Source organism: Littorina saxatilis, linkage group LG1 (assembly GCF_037325665.1).
Source record: "Littorina saxatilis isolate snail1 linkage group LG1, US_GU_Lsax_2.0, whole genome shotgun sequence".
Taxonomy (NCBI): Eukaryota; Metazoa; Mollusca; class Gastropoda; order Littorinimorpha; family Littorinidae; genus Littorina; species Littorina saxatilis.
In genome coordinates this window covers 57,207,449-57,229,723 of record NC_090245.1, presented here as the reverse complement: position 1 = coordinate 57,229,723, position 22,275 = coordinate 57,207,449, and the positions used below count along the sequence as shown (strand labels likewise).

The 22,275-nt window shown below is 43.3% G+C and overlaps 1 protein-coding gene across 1 annotated transcript in view; it reads right to left on the bottom strand.

Annotated features, from left to right (window-relative positions):
- Positions 1-22,275, bottom strand: part of LOC138950613 (metabotropic glycine receptor-like) — a 178,414-nt gene that overhangs the window by 8,449 nt on the left and 147,690 nt on the right. The window contains exon 2 of the mRNA XM_070322323.1: positions 2,037-2,220. Coding sequence (XP_070178424.1) covers positions 2,037-2,220 — 184 coding nt within the window. The remainder of the gene's footprint in view (positions 1-2,036; positions 2,221-22,275) is intronic.

Genomic DNA, 22,275 nt, shown 5'->3' with positions numbered 1-22,275 from the left:
TACGAGTACAGACATATTATATCGAGCTTAAAGATCGTGTTAAGAGCTACTGGCCAGAAGGACGACATACATATCAGTACATTGCTTGATCAATGGTGCACGGTTCCGCGCCGTTTTAGCTGTTCGGGGGCCAACGATGGGAATAGGCGCTCCAGTTATCATTACCTACTCCAGTTAACGCAAAAGCACTGTTACGAGAGTAGGTCAAGCGCCGTAGAGATCGGACATAAACAAAAACAGTCGCTGACATTGATCAAGGTGTAAACGCCGGTCTCGGTAATACTCGATTGGACCACGTGATGGAACAATCGAAATTCTCGCAGTCTCGCATTATTGTAATACGCGCGAGACTCGAAGATAGCAACACTTTGCAGTATTGAGTATTTCGCTCTAGCTGCCGACGGCTTTGCCGCCGTTTGATAGCACATTTTCAGCGCCGAGACTGGCTAATGGAAGTGGCGATTTGAGTGCCGTGCGACTGGAGGTCTTTAGCAGTCTGCGGACGTCTTTATAATGATGTATTACAGTCTTTCGCTGGGGGAAAAAGAAGTATGGAGAAGTAAAACTTTTCGTCTTCTAAGACATATGTGTGTGGGACCGGCCATCTTTTCTCCCGGTCGCAATGCCGCTAAAGTAAGAAAGAAGAATAGACCGATTTTTTTACGATTGATCAGTGTTGCTCGTAATTGTGCAAAGTCGCTTGCTTCCAGCGACAGGTTCAGTAACCTTGGTCAGAGTTTAGTAATGTGGAGGTTCGCGTACTACCGAAACGAATGATTCACTTCTTGACTGCAAGTCTCATTACGGACATTCCTGCGATTGGTCACACAGTCACATTTGCTGAAAACATAGAAAGGTCTTGTTTTTGAATTGTGTTTGTTTATTTGTAGTTGTCGTTTTGCTTGCTTTTCATAGAGAGGGGGACGGGTGGAGATGGGGTTGGCAGAAGACCCTTGTTTGTTGGCTGTTTTACTTTTTTCGTGTCCTTTACCGTCTGGCGTCTACAAAGTTCTGTCCAGAAGCGAAATATCTACTGGCGTACTCCGATCCGCCCCCACGAGAGCAAGATGTTGACACGTGCTTGTACATGTCTGTCTTGGGGGATGGTGTTGATGAATACACTGCCTTTTTGTCCATGCTCTAGGCCTATAACGTGTGCGTGGGAAGCCGTCATATTGACGGCTGTGTGTGTACATTAGCATGGAGGGTCGTGATGGAGTTCGTAGCCTTTGGACTGCTCTGGTCGATCTAGTTACGAATTGTCCAGCCAGAATGTCTCCATACGTGCCTGTGTTTTTTACTCTGTCTCCGCTTCTTTCTCAGTGTCATACAAATATTGTGAATACGAGTAGTTCATGGTTTTTGTTATTGTCAAAGATCACTACTCTTACGTTTTTGCTATTTGACCATCCGAAAATGTGTGTTGTGGACTGTGTATCTTCTTGTGCTTGAACCTAGCATCATGATGTGAATGATGTTAAAGGGATAAGCCATCCTTGGGTTCACCTGGGCCATAGTTTTAAATGTGGTGGTAGTACATGTGTATTTAAACGAATGGTTCTCCCCCCTCCCCCCCCCCAGTGTCGATCACGCTCCTTAATCATAAAAAAGCAATGTCCTTCAAATTGTCTGACACGCCCAATTCCCAGACGTAGGAGACGGATTGCACAACTGAACGGTTAGACAGTTGTCCGAAGACTACAGCAGGTTATGAGAAAATGGCACGATGAGAGCCCTCCATGGAAGGGCGACTAAGTTGTAAAACATTGATATCTGAACCGACTAGTTAGACAACTCATTCTTTAATGACATCTACAGTGCCCGAGAAGTGACTCATGAAAAACCGCTGGAGCCAATACAATACAATACAATACAATACAATACAATACAATACAATACAATACAATACAATAAATACAATAATACTTTAATATCTCAAAAGAGAAATTACATTTCGACCGTCCAAACGAAGCGAGCAACTTTCACCCCCAAGCAAGGACATCACAGTCACCACAAAACAACTCATAGACACTCACTTGAAGAAGGGCGTGCCGTTGTTGTAGGCGAAGAACGGCACGGTGTAGGTCATCATCCAGATGTCGCCGCCGCCGCAGTCAAAGTAGGGCAGACTCCAGTGGCCGTCCTCGTAGTCCACAGTGACCACTGTGTCGTTCTCCTTCTCCATGTGCAAGCTCTGGTTGTAGCGCCACTGCACCGTGCCTGAAAGTACACACAGTGTCGTTGTTAGTTTTGATTGCAGTGATCTATTGGTTTGGGGACGGAGGAGAATTTAATGAAGTATGATGGTAGTGACGGGAACATCCACTCTCAGATGCATCGCCAATCCTAAAAGCCCGCCTTGACAATTTACACTTTAACAATGTTAGAATTGGCCCAGTGAAGATGTGTCCTCTCAGCACTGATCTATAAATACATTGCATATCTTCTATTCTGTACTATTTTCTTGTCAGTGTTGTCGCATCTTGATTCTTGAAAGTAGGCTTCGAGCCTCTGAGCCTGTATAACAAAGTCATACCAATTTGAGTCACGTGAGTTTGTGTGTGTGTGTGTGTGTGTGTGTGTGTGTGTGTGTGTGTGTGTGTGTGTGTGTGTGTGTGTGTGTGTGTGTGTGTGTGTGTGTGTGTGTGTTTGTGTCTGTCTGTGTGTTTCAATTTGTGGATGTCAAAGACAACAGCAAAGATAAAGACGATGGCGGCAGAAACAGAAACATCAAAATGTCTGGCAAATCGCCCCACTCATAACCGAAAAACAATTCTGAGAAATTCCAGAAGTGGCGAATAACCCCCCCCCCCCCCACCTCCCCTCCCGTCTAAAAACTAGTGTGGACAAGCCATAAAATAGCGCAGTGCCAAATTTAATCAGTAGCTTGGCGTGTGAGAAAAGAGAGCGGAGAGAATGACACCCTTTTAACAAAGTGCGAAAAGTTGCCTAGTTTATCACCTGGAGGTCGGGCAGGGACGCACACCACTGAGACACAGTCATCTTCTTCAGGCCGAGGAAAAAGCCCTGCGCTGTGCAATGACGCCATACAGAAACTGGACCGCGTGCGATGAATCTGGTCTGGATGGCTTTCTGATGCTTGTAATTTCGCATGATTAAAAACGGCGTAAATCTCCCGAGTTCCATGCTGACATACACTGACCCAGATTTGAACTTGTGGAGTTGGGATAACACATCTGGCCTCATGCTTTTTGTTGGAAGTTTTAATATTCTCGTCTGTGCGAGGGGGAAAAAAACCAACAACTAACAAACTCTTGACTTTTCATGTCCGTTTATTGCAGTTACTCATTTCATCGCTGACTGGTCAACACCGATGGATGGACGAAGCGTCGCAAATTAAAAGCAGACAAAGATATCTTGTCTAGATGAAACACGACAGAAAGGTTTTCCGCGCAGCGACCAGTCTTGAACACATTACAAATTTTGGCCCATGTTTTTTCCGATTTCAATCAACACAACGAAACTGGACGAAAAAGGGTCAAGAAAACGGAATACAACTGACATTAGCGAGATTTAAGAAACAGCACGTTTCGTTTTGCAGCTCGTTTCGTTTGGTGAATGAGTCACCCCGCGAAACGGAACGTGTAACGAGACGGCATAGGCCGCAGACAAGATTTAGATGTATTCACGTTTCGTTTCGGAATGAAAGGCCGGGCATGGCAGGATATGATCCGCTGACTGGGCATGGCATAATTTCAACTCCACGAGTCAATAAAGGATTGACATACTCGCATTGCACGCACAAGAGCTTCACATTTTTCAATTCATGCACCTGATCACATACGAAGCCAGAATAAAAATTCGATGCGATGACCTACTTCTGCTTCGCCATTTGCTTTCTCACCATGAAGTTGGATAAATGTACCAGGATCAGCACCCTTCAAAATATTTCAGTTCACAACAGTTGTCTACCTCCAATGAACACATTCTCAGCGCTGAAAGACTGTGAAAGGGTTGATGAATCTAGCAATGCATAAAATGGCCAACAAATAAAACTGTTAGTGTGCAAAAATACTCACAAAAGTTGACGAAATATTGTTCGTTTTTTGGGGGTGGAAAACGTGACTGCGTTTTGACGTTCCACGTTCCGTTTCAGTTGACCTTCACCTTTCCAGCGAGAGACCCCCGAAATAATGACGTTTACCACAACTTCAAAACGAAACGTCCCAACGTTTCGTTTCTTAAATCTCCGTAATAACCAGCAAGGTTTCGAAAGGGATAATGCATTAAAAAACAAGTCGCGTAAGGCGAAATTACTACATTTAGTCAAGCTGTGGAACTCACAGAATGAAACTGAACGCACTGCATTTTTTCACAATGACCGTAGTCCGCCGCTTGTGCAAAACGGAGTGAAACTGACGAGCCTGTTCAGCGCGGTGGTGGTTTCGCTGTGCTGCATAGCACGCTTTTCTGTACCTCTCTTCGTTTGAACTTTCTGAGCGTGTTTTTAATCCAAACATATCATATCTATATGTTTTTGGAATCAGGAACCGACAAGGAATAAGATGAAAGTGGTTTTAAATCGATTTCGAAAATTTAATTTTGATCATAATTTTTATATTTTTAATTTTCAGAGCTTGTTTTTAATCCAAATATAACATATTTATATGTTTTTGGAATCAGAAAATGATGAAGAATAAGATGAACGTAAATTTGGATCGTTTTATAAAAATGTGTTTTTTTTTTACAATTTTCAGATTTTTAATGACCAAAGTCATTAATTAATTTTTAAGCCACCAAGCTGAAATGCAATACCGAAGTCCGGCATTCGTCGAAGATTGCTTGGCCAAAATTTCAATCAATTTGATTGAAAAATGAGGGTGTGACAGTGCCGCCTCAACTTTTACAAAAAGCCGGATATGACGTCATCAAAGACATTTATCGAAAAAAAGAAAAAAAGTCCGGGAATATCCTACCCAGGAACTCTCATGTCAAATTTCATAAAGATCGGTCTAGTAGTTTACTCTGAATCGCTCTACACACACACACGCACACACACACACAGACACACATACACCACGACCCTCGTCTCGATTCCCCCTCTATATTAAAACATTTATTCAAAACTTGACTAAATGTAAAAAAGAGACCACAGCAAAAAGCATTATACAAAAGTGAACGTCACGTGTCAACGACGAGTGGTTGGAACTACGGGCCATTTCCATAAGTGTCAAACAAGGTTTACAACCTGGGAAGAATAGATTGGAAGCGTGTTTTGAAGCCAAACTGTTCAAGTCTTAGAAGTGCAACCAAGAAGTTTATTTGTGGTTAAAGCAATTGTTTTGTTCATTTACGTTTGGCACAATCAAACAGGAAGAACGATTACAAGCAGAAATGCTTAAGAACACGCTCTAGAAAGTGTGTTCTTTACGACAGAATTAAGACAAGAGGCTAGTAACTTCTTTAGCGATAATTAACTCAATTTGTTTTTGATCAAAAACCTCTCAATTCTAATTGCCATAGCATTGGTAAAATTGAATCAGTCCTTTCAACATATCAAAGTGGATCAGTGTTCTTATGGTGCTGTGTGAGTGTCAGCGCTGTTGTTTTCTTTCGTTGCATGATCTTTCCTTGAGATCGTCAATGTGAGAAGTACCACGAACGTCAACAACATTTCAGATATCTCCCTGAGAGATTCGACGCTGTGTGAGCCATTTTGGTTTTGCGATTTACAGACCGGTATCGTTCTTTAAGGTCACACAGCAGATGGTGTTCAAAGTCTTTGTTCGGGGAAGAGGAATACACTGAACATTTCCGACGACGGTCGATCAGATGACGCAGTATCGTACATGTCTCCGCGGATTTGTTCTTACGAGGCTTAATTGCCAAAGAGATAAGGATGTTGCTGGCATTTATTTTATTTGGCAAATTTGCCGAAATGCCCAGAACAGTTTCATCAACTTTTAAAAGGTTTAGGCATTCTTTGGTGTCACCTTTCTCCAATCGCGAAAAATTGCCAATTCTGCTAAAAAGATGTCAATTCAGAATTTCGTCGACACCCGACGCCAAAGAAAATCCCTGCTGCATAGGTTACCAAAGCGGCACGTTAAATTCACTTTCTGGAGATTGTCCGTTGACGTACAAAAGCTGCATCTAATATCTTATCCACTTTTGTAGCCTGCTGAGGAGATTATCTTTGAAATCTCTCTGGAATTTCTTTCGTGTAGCCTGCAAGTTCAAGTTCAAGTTTTTATTAGTCCATAACCCATGGGGGCATTTTGAACAATAAACACAATCAATACAATCATGATATATGCTAATATAGTAAATAAAAAAATAAAAAAATAAAAACAATTATGAAAAACTGTTACAAATTCTATTAATAAAGTCCAAAATATTCTTTAGCAATTTCTTTTTCTTAGTAGCAAACAACTTTTTAAATATTTGTGATAGTGTGACCTTAGCTTTACGTTTGCACATCTTTTGCTGTACGACTGTCTGGTACAAAGCAACAACATTTTTATTGTTAAATTGCTGAACTTTATCACAATCAATCTTGAGATTTTCCATTTTGATAAAGTCTATACTCAGGTGTGATGCCAACAAAAAATAAATAAAAAAATAACCTTTTTAAATTTAAGTGCATTAGGTTTCGCCACTGCGAAAGTGGCATCCTATATTTTACCCCAGAATTCTTTTGGCAAAACCTGCCAAAGGGGCATTCACCCCCACACCGCTGAGGCTCCTCGAATTTGTGGACGATTTCTTGTAAATTGATTAAGCCTGTCACAAGGATGGGGCGGGACGTGGCCAAACAAGCAGAACCAAGGTAATGCGAAACAAAGAAGAAACACGAGAGATCAGAGACCACCCACCACCACCAACAACAACAAAAAACAAAACAAGCAAAGAAAACCTTCGAAGGAGCCTCTAATTCGATCTGTTAATCACGTGACCTGAGGCCGAGAGAGAAACGTGCTTTGATCCATGCTTAATAAGAACGTGCACAGTTTTCGCGGGAGTGACGCCTTTGATCAATCTTTGTGGCAGCTACGTTATCTCCCTTCGTCCTGGCGCCAGAACCGAAATCTAACGACACAAACCCGCCCAAATCTCTCCCACCACCGCGTTATCCGCACCGCGTTTCTTGTAGTTTTCTTTTCTTCTGTCAATTTGTTGAACGTGCCAAGCACAATTTGCAAATGAGAAATCAAATGAGGAAGAATTCTCTCACGCACAATTTTTTTTTAAATCTTTTCTGTTTTTCTGCTTCTTTTTCTATCAAGGCCTTGCCATCTTTCGCCCTCTTGCTCTGTTTAATCAGACATTAATTTTCGCGCCTGCTTGTGAAAAAATCAATCCGTTGCACGATGGCGTGTGATACTTTGTCGTGCTTGAGAGTTCGCATCCTCCGACTGTTTGCCCATTTTCAGATGCTGAGGCGGAAACCACACACACACACATGCATGTTTTGCCCCCTTCTCTTTGCTTAACCCGTATTCTCCTGCTTGATATTTGTTCCTGTTGATATTTTTTTTCTGTCCCTGTTGCAAGTACCCTTTATACGTTTCACAATTAGTTTTTTCGCCCAGTTTAATCTGTGATTTTCACCGAGTGTTAGATTCCAACCGGTTTGTTACGTGTGCTGCAAATGTTTGTCGTTTTGCTTGAAGCCCCGAGTGATTTTGTTTAGTCATAAAATTAAACACGCAGGAAATTGGAAGTATCCCACAGTATGGAAAACACGCACACAAAAGCGGATGCGCGTGTGTGTGTGTGTGTGTGTGTGTGTGTGTTTGTTTGTGTTGTGTGTGTGTGTGTGTGTGTGTGTGTTTGTGTGTGTGTGTGTGTGTGTGTGTGCGTGCGAGCGTGTGCTTGCGATGGAAGAAAGAGGAGAGAGACAGAGACAGAAAGGCAGAGACTACCAAGATACCAATCTAATCATACTTTCATACGTTTGTTGCAGCGCCGCTCGGTGCAGCGTCATACTAATTAAGGACCCCATAAGTAAGGATTAAGCGTCTGAACGCGAGTCAACGATCGCGACTTGCATGAAAGCTACACTCCTTCTCCTGCACACGACCATGTTCACTAACAAAAATCTTGCCATACCCGATAATACCATCATTCTCCTTTGACACATACCAATCTCCAGTTGTTTCACTGACATCAAGAACTGGATGACTGAGAACAAGTTGAAGCTGAACAGTGAGAAGACAGAGGCCCTTCTCGTTGGAACACGACAGAAGATTGCTTCCCTCACTGTGACCGACCTCCAGCTGGATGACGCGACTGTTCCATTCTCCCCTGCTGTCAAGAGCCTTGGCGTCTTTCTCGACTCCACTCTCTCCATGCAGACACACATCTCCTTCATCATCAAGACCTGCTTTTTCCACCTACGACGCATCGCCTCCATCCGTCGCTACCTCACCCACGACGCCTGTGTCAAGCTGGTTGTCTCCCTCATCTTCAGTCGTCTGGACTACTGCAACTCCCTTCTGGCTGGCCTCCCCGCCTCATCCATTCATGGCCTAAAACGAGTCCAGAACGATGCTGCCAGGCTGACGTTGAGGAAGACGAAGCGAGACCACATCACCCCCCTACTTCGCTCCTTGCACTGGCTCCCTGTCAACACCCGAATCTCATACAAACTGTTCACTCTGGTCTACAGGTGTCTCAACGACTCTTCAATCCTCCCTGGACCTGTACACCCAGCCCTCCGACCGTCCCCTTCGCTCTGCTGCTGACCCACTCCGCCTTCACATCCCTCGCTCGAAACTCGCATCTGCTGGTCAGCGTGCATTTCCCTCCGCGGGCCCCTCCGTCTGGAACTCCCTGCCGCTTGAGCTTCGCCAGAGCCCCTCTCTTGACGCGTTCAAGAGTAAGTTGAAGACTCAGTTCTTCCCGTAGCTGGCTGCGACTTTCATGTTCGACAGTGATGTGTTGTGCCCCAAAAGACATTCTTGTGCTGTGCTCTGTGAGAGGTGTTTTCTTTGTGTTTGATATTATTTTGTTTGGACCTAGCTATTGGTGTGTACATTGTTGTTAAACAGTTGTTTGTTGTATGTTTATCAGAGTTTGCTAGTGTGTGATAGGGGTTGTGTCCGTCTGTAGATGTTAGTTTCTTTGTTAGTCCTGGGTTGACAACTCTTCGACAAGCGCTTAGAACTGTACCCACGGAATACGCGCTATATAAGGTTCATATTGATATCATATTGATAATGATCAAGAACCTGGGCGTTTTCCATGCAGAGTGGTAATTGTTAAATTGAATTCGCAAACGACACCTTAATCTAACTCAGCTAAAAGGTCCTGTCCTTTACAGAAATTTAGCAGCGGGCTGATGAGTTTCGGTATATTATGATATATATAGCCAAGTGGAGGGATCGCTTTATCACAGGTAAATTGACTGGGAAGATCGGTTGGTTGTCTTGTTATTGTTATTTTATTGTCTCTTGAGCATTTTGGCAAGATCTGAGATGGTACACCAAAGTGTATTACGGGATGGTTTGTGCTGTTAAGAACAAATTACAAGCAGTACAACCAAGAACCAGAGGAGCTGAAGGAAACGCCCTGCACTTTGCAATGACTAAAGAGAAAAACACACAAACAACAAAACAACATCGTGATCACAAACTCGTATATTTTCATTCATTAACCACCGAACAGACATTTTTCACAAAGCAGGCATCCAGAGCTGGAATTTTTACTGCGCAATAAAATACAATCCCATAAAAATAGAAAATGTTTATTACCGGGAACTAAAAATCCATGACGTATAATTTGTGGTGCTGTGACAGTTGGAATGGCATGTCAAAGATTACACAGCCCACATATTACCATTACCTTTTTGTGTGCAGTCCTTGTTAGTTGCGTTAAAAGACAAGACAAGTCGCGTAAGGCGAAAATACAATATTTAGTCAAGTAGCTGTCGAACTCACAGAATGAAACTGAACGCAATGCCATTTTACTCGTAGCAACGTCAGGCCACCGCTCATGGCAAAGGCAGTGAAATTGACAAGAAGAGCGGGGTAGTAGTTGCGCTAAGAAGGATAGCACGCTTTTCTGTACCTCTCTTTGTTTTAACTTTCTGAGCGTGTTTTTAATCCAAACATATCATATCTATATGTTTTTGGAATCAGGAACCGACAAGGAATAAGATGAAAGTATTTTTAAATTGATTTGGACAATTTAATTTTGATAATAATTTTTATATATTTAATTTTCAGAGCTTGTTTTTAATCCGAATATAACATATTTATATGTTTTTGGAATCAGCAAATGATGGAAAATAAGATAAACGTAAATTTGGATCGTTTTATAAATTTTTATTTTTTTTTACAATTTTCCGATTTTTAATGACCAAAGTCATTAATTAATTTTTAAGCCACCAAGCTGAAATGCAATACCGAACCCCGGGCTTCGTCGAAGATTACTTGACCAAAATTTGAACCAATTTGGTTGAAAAATGAGGGCGTGACAGTGCCGCCTCAACTTTCACGAAAAGCCGGATATGACGTCATCAAAGACATTTATCAAAAAAATGAAAAAAACGTTCGGGGATTTCATACCCAGGAACTCTCATGTCAAATTTCATAAAGATCGGTCCAGTAGTTTAGTCTGAATCGCTCTACACACACACACAGACACACACACAGACACACGCACATACACCACGACCCTCGTTTCGATTCCCCCTCGATGTTAAAATATTTAGTCAAAACTTGACTAAATGTAAAAAAGTGTAGGAGAGCAAGCGCACTCTTTGAACAGTGAAACATTTTGACCTGGGTCGCGCACGTGACACACGGAGAAAAACACACACACTCGTTTCTGTATTGTATGCGTGACAGATGGAGATAAAGATTAAACGTTGCACAGAACCCCGCGAGAAGAAGTAGAAGAAGAAGAAGAATGCGAGGATGATGATGAAGAAGAAGAAAAAGAAAAAGTTGACAAAGAAAAAGAAATAGAGGAAGAAAAGTTGATGGCCAAGAAAACTAAAAAATTGTTCAATCTTCTTCCAGGTCTTGAAATGTCAGACTTTTCAGTTTTTAACTTTCAGCTTTGCGCTCGTCCTTGCTATTGGTTGATCTGTATCGCGTGGCTTGCCTTCTGCATTGACACTCGTCTGCCACGGCACGTGGAGGTCAAAAGATCTTCAGCACTGTCACAGTTAAATCACAACAGCTAACTTCCAACAACAAAAAGTGTTCAAAAGCTGCTCTTCTTTTGTCCAGGGCGTCAGGAATCCCTGAGAAAAAAATCAGACTTTGCATTGAGCGAGGGAAAGATTTAAAAAACTAAATTTAAAAAATACAATTTATTTTGTTTTTGGTTTGCTAAAGACCTTGAGTCATTAAGACCTGGACGGAATCTTGCTGATGCGACGAGATAAAATAATACGGTCTTTTCCACAGTATTTTGCTTGTTCAGTGAAGCGCGTGCGCCATTAACAGTTAGGAGAGCCAACGACCTCATACCAGCAGCGAAAAAATACGGAGTATCTGTCACCTACTTAAGGAAGTATAATCTAGTAACTCATCTGCTCTTGACAAAGGAAAACCTTCTCAGCAATGTCACAGAGAAGAGTACTTCCCCGTCAAGAAAAGCGGGGTTGGAAGGGGTTTTTTTGCTCTCAAAGAAACACGCTAACACTGATAGGGTGCGTGAAGCGAAGAAGGCAGGGGGACTTTAATGGGAACTGTTTCTTTCAAACATGGGCGCGGACGTGGGCAGATTGGGCCCATCGATTTGCGGGAGTTGATTTTGATGAAGGAGAAATGGGTCGAAGCAGAGGCAAAACAAAACGAGACAGCAAAGAAGGCAATCTATTAAGCCAGGATTCACTTTAAAAATAACCCATACTCCTACTTTCAGCATTGATGGGACGCTTTCAATTCTCTAAAAAGCATCTTCGATCTTTAAAATGTAAAGCTACATGTCTCCTACCATAACTGTGCGCCCATCTTCATCATTATGCTTATGTGTTTTTTCCCCGCAGTGTTCCGAGTCACAGAGAGAGAGAGAGAGAGAGAGAGAGAGAGAGAGAGAGAGAGAGAGAGAGAGAGAGAGAGAGAGAGAGAGAGAGAGAGAGAGAGACAGAGACAGAGAGAGAGACAGAGACAGACAGACAGACAGACAGACAAACAGAGACATAAATAGAGACAGGGAGAGAAAGGCAGAGATAGAATATAAGACTGAAAGAGATAGATAGAGAGGGAGGGGGGGGGGGAGACACAGAGAGAGGAATGGGGGTAGGCAGACACAGGCAGACAGACAGGCGGACACATTCATTCTACTGCCAAGCCATGTTTCACATGAACCCCAGGCAACTGTACGTAATACAGCCTGTTCGCAAGCAGATCCCACGGTACCGTCTACAGTAATCACCCGGACCCGAAGCGGCAAAATGGTGCTCAAGTCACTTGACGCTTGTCTCTTTTAAAACAATTTGCGCCGACATCGTACCAATCCCCCATTCTGCCGCGCCCCTGGTGGCAGCTTTGACAAGCTCTAGTGACAGCAAGGAGAATAACGAGAAAGAAAACTTGTCTCCCAGCCAGATGTAACGCAATAAAAAAAAATAAAAAAAATGTGTAGGTCGGGTTGCGCCTGCTTTGTTGTACAAAAATGAAGAAGAAATAATAATTCGAAAAATGTGTTAAGCTGAAGTTATAACAAAACAGAAAGCTGCTGTTATGATTCATTATTTCTGTACATGACTTTTTGTTGTATGGATACAGCCCATTTAAGAAACCCCGACTCCAGGAAGATGAGGAAGGAGGGGTTGGGGTGGGTGTAGTGTCGTACCACGTATTTTGTCCATCTTGATTCGCCCTGCTTCCTGTTTGAAGCATTAATAGAAGAAAAAAAATCAGAAACTGAGTCCCAAATACATTTTCTCCGTCAACTGTCCGCCTCGTAGTTAACAAAAATGTCAATTTAACATGAACAATCGTTTACGGAATGCATCGAAGTTCAAAGTCAAAATTATCGCATATCACCGCGATAGTACCTAATGAAGTTTCAAACTCATCTCTCCGGTTCTCCCTGCTTGCAAAGTTTTGAATGTTGGACACTAGTCCTGAATATCATCACAGGACCGTTCTCGTGCAAGACTCGTTCGAATTCAAACGCTCAAAACGAGCTTTTATTCTTCGAAGTCTTCACAAAAGTTCATCCGATATTTCTTCAGGATGACACCCCAACCCGCTGTTATCTACTTGACATATTATCGGCGACGTTTGTGCGTGTGTGGTTGTGGCGGGGAGAGCAGGCATCTCGTAGAAACCACCCTTCGATCAACAGGACACGTACAATTATTACGGAAGTGACCTTATAAAGAAACAATTTCGCTCGTCTGAGCAGATCTGTCCAGAACATAATTGACCTCTACGACCAAATATAGTACTGCGGGATACCATCACAGCCAGATTTGCAGCCGCGTATATCAAGGGAAGACCTAGGAATGTAAAGACACTAACACCGATACACTCAAGGCAGACTGACAGGCAGACAAGCAGAGGCAGCCACAAGGAAACAGAGGGAGGGACAGACAGACATAATATAGGCCAACGGACAGACACACCAATCAGAGATAGATACAAAAAACACACACACATGAACACAGATAAGCCCAAAGAGACAGGCAGACACAGACATAAAGAGAGAGAGAGAGAGAGAGAGAGAGAGAGAGAGAGAGAGAGAGAGAGAGAGAGAGAGAGAGAGAGAGAGAGAGAGAGAGAGAGAGAGAGAGAGAGAGAGAGAGAGAGGCTTTTTTTGACGCTTTGACACTTTATTGTCATTAGCTAATAAAAGCCTTATAGACAAGGTACAACAACAATTTCTGCATCATTCATAAAAGGGGTAAAAGGACGAATGAACAAAACATTAATAACAACAAAAACATAGCAAACTAGTTTATGAGTACGAACAAACAAACACACCGACACGAAAGCCATAGGTAAACAAAAATATCTAAGACTAAGGGTAAAAAGCAAGGTATAGTATGTACACACAAAGGAAAATACTGATCCAACAGTTAACACACACTCATAAAACCAATCAATCTGCAGAGAGAGAGAGAGAGAGAGAGAGAAAGAGAGAGAGTAGCAGACACTATGGTCGATCCGAAACCCAGTGTTCAAATGAGACTCTGATTTCAAAACAGTTCGACTCCCACTGCCGTCACCAGCACTGCCCCCATGGGTGCAACAATCAGAATGCATCTTAAAAGCTCTCTGATCCCCGGCCCACATAATGCTGACAGACAAAACAGGGACAGAGAAGTTTAGTTCCTGACGTCAGCATATTCACAGCACAAAAGTATACAACGCTACGTAATCCATCTCTGCGTGTACAGCGTTGTTGCCCATGTTAAAGATATATTCCTTCCTGTGCGAACCAACTTGTGGGCTACCACAGATCTGTCCCAGCTGCTTCCGCACGGGATATACATCCCTCCATCGGAAATATATTAACGAATCAACAGCCAGACTGCTCTCAGGACAGAATGAGTTGTTTTGTTCCTTTGCTGAACTGAATTAATTTCATGGATTAAACATAGATAGCATTTACAAAATCAATTCAATCATCATCATCATCATCATCATCATCATCATCATCATCATCATCATCATCATCGATGATGATGATCATCATCATCATCCTACTACTTCTTATACTACTACTACACACTACTACCGCTACTAAAAATCCCACCGGCACGGTTGGTCTAGTGGTAAGGCGTCCGCCCCGTGATCGGGAGGTCGTGGGTTCGAACCCCGGCCGGGTCATACCTAAGACTTTAAAATTGGCAATCTAGTGGCTGCTCCGCCTGGCGTCTGGCATTATGGGGTTAGTGCTAGGACTGGTTGGTCCGGTGTCAGAATAATGTGACTGGGTGAGACACGAAGCCTGTGCTGCGACTTCTGTCTTGTGTGTGGCGCACGTTATATGTCAAAGCAGCACCGCCCTGATATGGCCCTTCGTGGTCGGCTGGGCGTTAAGCAAACAAACAAACAAACAAACAAACAAGCAAATACTAAAAATGCCGCACTGCACAGGGGGTACTTTGCTAGGGCTTACTTTGGCCTATCTAGCACCTGAATCATTTAATACGATAAATTGCTTACACAAGAAGGATGGCACCTTTTTTTTTATTGAACTTCCTTTGGTGTGGAAGCCCTACCCCATCCCTGGACGAAACTGAAGGTAACAAAAACACACGGCTGAACAGTGAGAACGATTCCTTCATTCCTGCATCCTTGTGGGAGCATGTTGGAAAGTTCTATTTTTGATCCTCTCTTTGCACAAATATGCAATGCTTTCATGCTGATTTTTTTTTTGATTTTTTTTTTAAAGCAACTGAGAAAGAAGACAATTCTGTGAATTACTGTTCAATAACACGGTCTCCTCTGCACACCTGATTCATGCTTTTGTTAACGCACAAGGGTCGGTATTGAAAACAGATGTCAGGGCTCACAACAGTTCGAAATCAATAGAAATGTGAAACTATTCCACGGAACTGTCCTGTGTTTGTAACGGCAGACACGCACACGCGCACGCAAAATTCCTCTTAAGAAATACATCCCTGACAGCATTTTGAAAGCCGAAAACTCAACCCCAGTGGGCGAATTGCTTCAAACAATCTGTGAAATGAAGGGGAACATTATAACATTAATCAGATTCTGAAAGCTTTAGAGACTGGGCACGATCTCTTTGAACCCTACACTCTGTCAGAGGAGCATGTTAATGGTGTCAGTTGCACATCATTGTGTCGTCCTATTGTTTTCTTCATGTCCCCAGAGGACCCAAGATGAAAATCAAAACTTTGAAACCTTGAAAAAATATAAATAACGTTGACAAGGCTGGATCTGAGGTGGGTGGGGAGGGTGTGTGTGTGTGTGTGTGTGTGTGTGTGTGTGTGTGTGTGTGTGTGTGTGTGTGTGAGTGAGGGGGGGGGGAACTGGGTTTCCGAAGTCACCTCTCTCCCCTGTTGCCGGGTAAATGTACCTTTCTCCTCAAGGAGAGATCAAAAATAGCTCTTTCAAAATGCTAAAACTCAACAGCAGACCCTTGCCTGGCTAGCATCTGTACCTTTGCTGTATTTTGGAAGTCCTTCCCACTCGTGCACGAGGTCCAGCCTTGCTTGACCAGCGTGACAGTGTCACTGTATTACCCTGTCAGTAGATAACTGTATTTGATTGGTCCCTTATCTCATCAACTGATCGTAATCCATCTCTTGCCTATCCTGTGCCTGTTTCCAACAAAAAGTATTACCCCAATCCTAAGGAGCTACAATGACACGCGGTGTTCTTATGATATGGTGGACCAGCGACACGGTGAACGCATAGACATTGTGAAATATGAGACATAATACCTCCAACAACCAGTTCATTTAACTACTACTTCTGTTAAACACACACACACACACACACACACACACACACACACACATATATATATATATACACACACACACACACACACACACACACACACACACACACACACACACACACACATACACGCAAATTGAAAAATTAACCGACTTGAACAGACACAATAGATTGTTCTTATTCGGGACAAGTTTATCTGGAAGACGGTTGTTGAAAAGTCTGGGACGAAGTTTGTCGGGTTACGACAGGACATATACTCATCGCGTGATGGGATACCTTGAAGGCTACGAAACGGCCTGTGCAATATTCGCTTTAATGTCACCAATATTAAAACTAAAATCACGTTAAAGAACGAAGCTTGGTCCTGACCTCTGCCAGATAAATTATGTTAAAGCACCAGGGCTGGAAAACATTTACTCTCAGAAAGCTGCTCTACTTTTCAATGACATTTCGGAGGGAAAAAACAACAACAAAGAAACATTCGTAGATTAACATGCTAATTTTCTTTCATCCTTTTCCTGCAACGTTTGATCTCAAGGAAAGATTTGCGTGGGTAAATATACCAGGTTGTTTACTGATACAGTCACATGCGATACATTTGCTTCAAGGCCGCAGCTAGAAAGAAACAAAGCATCAAACGACGGAAAGACCAAACCAAAAAAATCTCAAAAAGATGCGTTCGCGAAAGCTCAAAGTCAACAGAAATTGTCTGCTTGGCTAACGTTGTCACAACTCGGCGCAGTGTACGTATCTGGATCGACAGCGGAACATCGGGCAGACTGGGAAAACAAGAAAGTAAAGCCACAAATATTCCTAAGATCAGATGTGCCACACTTTAGCGTCCATTTCCCTTCCAGTCAAGCCGTGCGATGTGTCCAGGCAAAAGAATTGATGACGTTACTTCCTGTCTGGCAGTTCCTCTTTGAAAGCCAATCAGTCTGCTGGGGACCAGATAAGTGAAACAAGCACAAAACAAGGTGGCGGGCAAGGGGCCAGCATCGCTCCGTTTAGGGCTGAACTAACGCCCCGCGCTTATACATTTTCAACGGGTGTCTGGTCAAGGGAAACAACCGGTATAGACACTTTCGCCTCGCGCTCAAAGGGAGGCCACCGGCAGGAAGGGACAATAAATACACTTGCTGTTCACGCAGGCGTGACACGGGGGCTCTGAACCATCACCCATTCTTCACGCTTCGTTGACTGTTTGCAGAGGGCTCCCTGTCTGGCACCAGGCAATAAAAGAGTCTTCTGTTACCCTCCGATACTGGCAGGGCGGGTGAGGAATAATCGTTTTTTGTAAGTGAGTCAATTTCTGCGTACTAGCTGTTAATCAACTGGAGTGATCACTGAACTATTTCCGAGGCGGCCGCGTGGCCTGCAGCGACAAGATCGGGAGATGTTCTATTTACATGCTTGTCAACTTTCTGAGGGGTATCTAATCCGTTAGAGTGACAATTTTGGTACTTTGAAATCGCCCAGTTTGTCCATTGCTCTAATTCTACAAAGGTCCAGCCAGTCACGTCAAGGGGTTGTGAAACCTGGTTATACTTGTACAAGAGTAAATTATTCTTTTTCTCATCATTTTGACTAAAGTAGGTTCTTTTACATGGGAAAACTACTCTCTTTAAGTCACTGTCGAGATAATATATTAACAATACTACAGGTTAGCACAGAATGTTTCGATACTAAAAAGATCTAAACAGTTAAGTTAAGGACCATCAGTGCAACGCGAACGCAGCTAGCATAGCGTCGACCTTTCAAAAGGAAAATGGAAAATACAGACTTTCCGACACAGTGAGGGAAAATGGAAATAAAGCATGGCACTGGGAGAGAGAAATGAGTAGGAATAGAGAGGGGTTGAGAGAAAGAGAGAGAGAGAGAGAGAGAGAGAGAGAGAGAGAGAGAGAGAGAGAGAGAGAGAGAGAGAGAGAGAGAGAGAGCCAGACAGACAGACAGACCGATAGAGACACAGGCAGACAGAGACAGCAGCTCACAGCATATCACTGACAGCCGACGGGGTCCCAATCCACAAAGAATGGGAAGAAGGAGAAGATGGAGATGCAGCAGCTATAGGCGCATCAGCAAAGATGAGCATAAACGGTATAGCCGTGGCCTTTTTTTTCGGCGGCTAAGTGATGGCACAAGGGAGGGGCGATGGGAGGGACAGAGGGAGGAAGAGAGTGCCCCATGCTATTGATCACACACACCTCTGTGCCCAAAGACTGATTGATTTATATCACAGCGCCAATTCCCGCCGCAGCTGTCGATGGCCGTGAAGAGATTCCCTGCACGAGCGGCCCGTGCTAAACGAGATAGGATTTGTACTCTTCTTCTCCTTCTTCTTCTCCTCTTCGACGTCTTCTTTGCCATTGCCCTCCCGGGTACTTTGCACATGCAGTAAGATCTTATATCTTCTTTTCCTTTTTCTTTCTTCTTTCTTTTCTTGTTTTGTCGTAAGCTCTTTCGTTTTTATCTCCGTCGTTGCTGTCCCTGGGTGTAGACAGGGGCTGTAAACAAGCAGTAAACACACATGTCCTCCCCAGCCGTTTAACGATCTTGATTTTCTTATTCGAATTCCATGCCTTCCCTAAACCTTGGCCATGAGAATGTTTTTTCTGGGGTTTTTCTTTTTTGTCGGTCCTGATCTCCAAGGTTTTTTGGCGTTACGCAGTAAGATCTTTTTCTCCCCATTCTTGTTCTTTTTCTTCTTCTTCTTCGTCGTTTGTTGTCCTTATCAATATTAACAACCAAATTGAAAGAGCGTGTAAACAAGCAATAATTAACCTATCCTCTTGCACATGCCATGAGATCTTTGTTTTCCTACAGCATGTCTTCCATCACACTTGCAGTAACATTTTTACTTCCTTTTCGCCGTTTTTGTTGCCTTGGGTTTACTCAGTGAGGACGAAAGGGGACTATAAAGAAGAAATTAACAAATATGTTCTGAGCTCGTTGTTTTCCGAGGGGGTGTCTTGTCTGAAACTTACACAAACAAATGTTCTCCTCGCCCATTGTCATGCGATTTTTGTGTTCCTTGTCTCTGTCCCATCAAACACTTCCCATGTTTGTTTTTTCTCCTTTGTTGTCTCCTTCTAGTCCTCTTAGTCTAAGGGGTCTATAGAAGAAGAAAACAACTCATCAGCGATGTGAATACAAGGCAATTATATTTTGAAGTTCCTTGTCCTCAAAATTTCCCATAGTTTTTTTCTACATCTTCTTCTTTCCGGTTTTGTGCAAAAACATGCAAAAACTGTCAGCCATTCTTTTACACCCCCACACACACACACCCACACACATACATACACACATATCATTCTGCTTCTTCGTCGTCATTGACTCCTCTCCTGCAAGGGTGAAGAAGAGTGTCATACATTAATAAACAATAACAAACTCTGCCGTCCCAAGCCATTTATAAATCTTATGATCATTTCTTCTTCGGAACAGTTTCCCTCCCTTAAACTTGCAATGGGAGTTTTTGTGTTATTCTTCCTCCAGCACGTTCACCGCTTTCTGATAATGTTAATGTAGACTCCTCACCATCACCTATCTCGCCTAAAACTCGACCTCAGGTGCGTTAGATAGACTGCACGTGACAGTGCAGGAAACGGGAGGTTTTCTACGGATACTAAATACCAGAACTGTTTCTTGGTCAAGTGGACACGACTTCATGAGCTAATCCCTTCAAATTGTTTCTCCCCTACCTTTCTTCGTGTGTAGGGGATCTGGTTTACAGAAGAAAATTTTATACAGAAGCGGTTCCATGAGCAAGTGGAAATAACCTGACGTTTACAGGGTCCCCACTGGTTTTTAGAAACAAAATTCCATGACTTTTCCATGACTTTCCATGAGCCTCAATAACATTTTCCATGACTAGATCCACAGGTCGCCATTTCCGAACACGCAAACTTTTTACGTCTTGTCACTGCCAGTTTTGACACTGGCTTGCTTTGCACTGAATTTGAGTCAGTTTCTACGCAGTGTCTCTTCGACAAGCAAGTCAAGCATTTGCTACGCAGTCAGATTATCGGTAATGTTTGCTGGTCCTGTCATTTCACTAAACTGGACCAGCCACTGTTTGTATCTATCTGCACTTTCGTAAATTCCGTTTCGTAACCGTCACTAAGACTTGACGAACTGTCATTTTTTTCACCGCGATACACAGTTCATTGCGAAGATCTTCCTCGGTAATTCGTTCCAATTCCGCATACTTTTTGTTGTCAAGAAACAACTCGAAAGAAAGTTTCAAACTCATCATCCTCCATCTTGCTTGTCGAAGCGCTAAAGTACTTTATCGATGCAAAAACAAAAGCAGAAAACTTCGACGAAACCGACTCAAATGCAGCGCAGACGACACGACGAGATAACGGAAGGAAGTAAGCCTCGCTTTGGCTTAAGTGCCGTTAAAAATACCGTTATTCTCGTATGCAAATACGAACGAGAAGTTGGTCATACGGACAAGCCTTGTGCTGGCGACGCAAATCGCTGCTGGCTGGGGGGGAATGGCTGGGCAACGAAAATCGCCGCTGGCGTGCTAAAGGTTAATTTTTCTTTCTTTCTTATTTTTGTTAAATTCCATGACTTTCCATGACTTGAATTGAAATTCCATGACTTTCCAGGCCTGGAAAATTAAAAATCAAATTCCATGACTTTCCAGGTTTTCCATGACCTGTACGAACCCTGCGTTTACAAGCAACTCTGTCACAAATAGATTGCATTTCCACTGCGACGTCCAGACATGTTTTTTTCTTCTGAATAACTTATTTTACGCAAAGGTTTATGGAAGACCTCAACTTCTTGGAGGTCAAATACACAATTCTAGAGTTTTATAAGCTACTTACATGTAGATTCTATTAATTTTCTTCCTAGATATCGTGGCATACTTTCTGTTACGAGGTCGCCACAAAACATCCATCGCCTGACAGATAAGATAGTAATTGCAATCATGAGAGGTCGCGGACGAAATGACTTCATTAGCCAATTGATATAAATCATACGATGGTCAGTCTCATGATGTGTCTCTCCCCGCATCGTCTGCCTTGGGGCAATCAGTGTTGCCCCGTACATCCTCTGACCAGTGTACTGACCGTCCTCCTTCCAATGGGCATCTCTTCTTCCTCTCTTTCTCCCTCTAACACGGACGCGGAGACCCATCACCATCACACCCCCCCTTACCCCCACCCCCCTCCCCTCTTTCTCTCTATGTCTCTCTTTCTATCTTCTCGTTTCCTCCTCTTCTTTCCCCGTATTCACATGAAAACGGCCACATAAAGACGGACATACAGACGGAGAGACAGAGAGGCAGACGGACAGACGGACAGATATAAACAGACGTCTAATTCTATCTGGCTTCTCTTTCTCTCAACACGTGACTTCACCGAGAAAGACGGAGGGGGCGAGCAAGAGAGAGAGAGAGAGAGAGAGAGAGAGACAGAGACAGAGAGACAGAGAGACAGAGAGACAGAGACAGAGAGAAAGACAGTCAGACAGAGACGGAGAGAACGTACTAGTTCCATGGAAACAGTTGTGGTACCAGGGGGGGAGGGGGGGGGGGGGGTGTCCCATGAATTTCGTAATACATGTAACAAGAAAATCAATGGCTTTGCAACCGATCCCACAGAAATTACGTATGCCTGCAAATCATTATTAGGCCACACAGAGGCAACAAAGGGTAAAACTAAAAGCCTTACAGAGCAAACAAAGTGGACACGAAGACGGGTCAAAATGCAGCGTATCCATAGCACTTGCTGACTATTTTTGTGCACGGTCATACCTGGACATTCTCTTGGCTTGGCTCTGTCTGACCGGTACCGTCTGACCCTTCTTACCACATTTCTCTCTTTTGTCACGCCCCCCCCCCCCCCCCACCTCTCCCTCTCTCTCTCTCTCTCTCTCTCTCTCTGTCTCTCTCTGT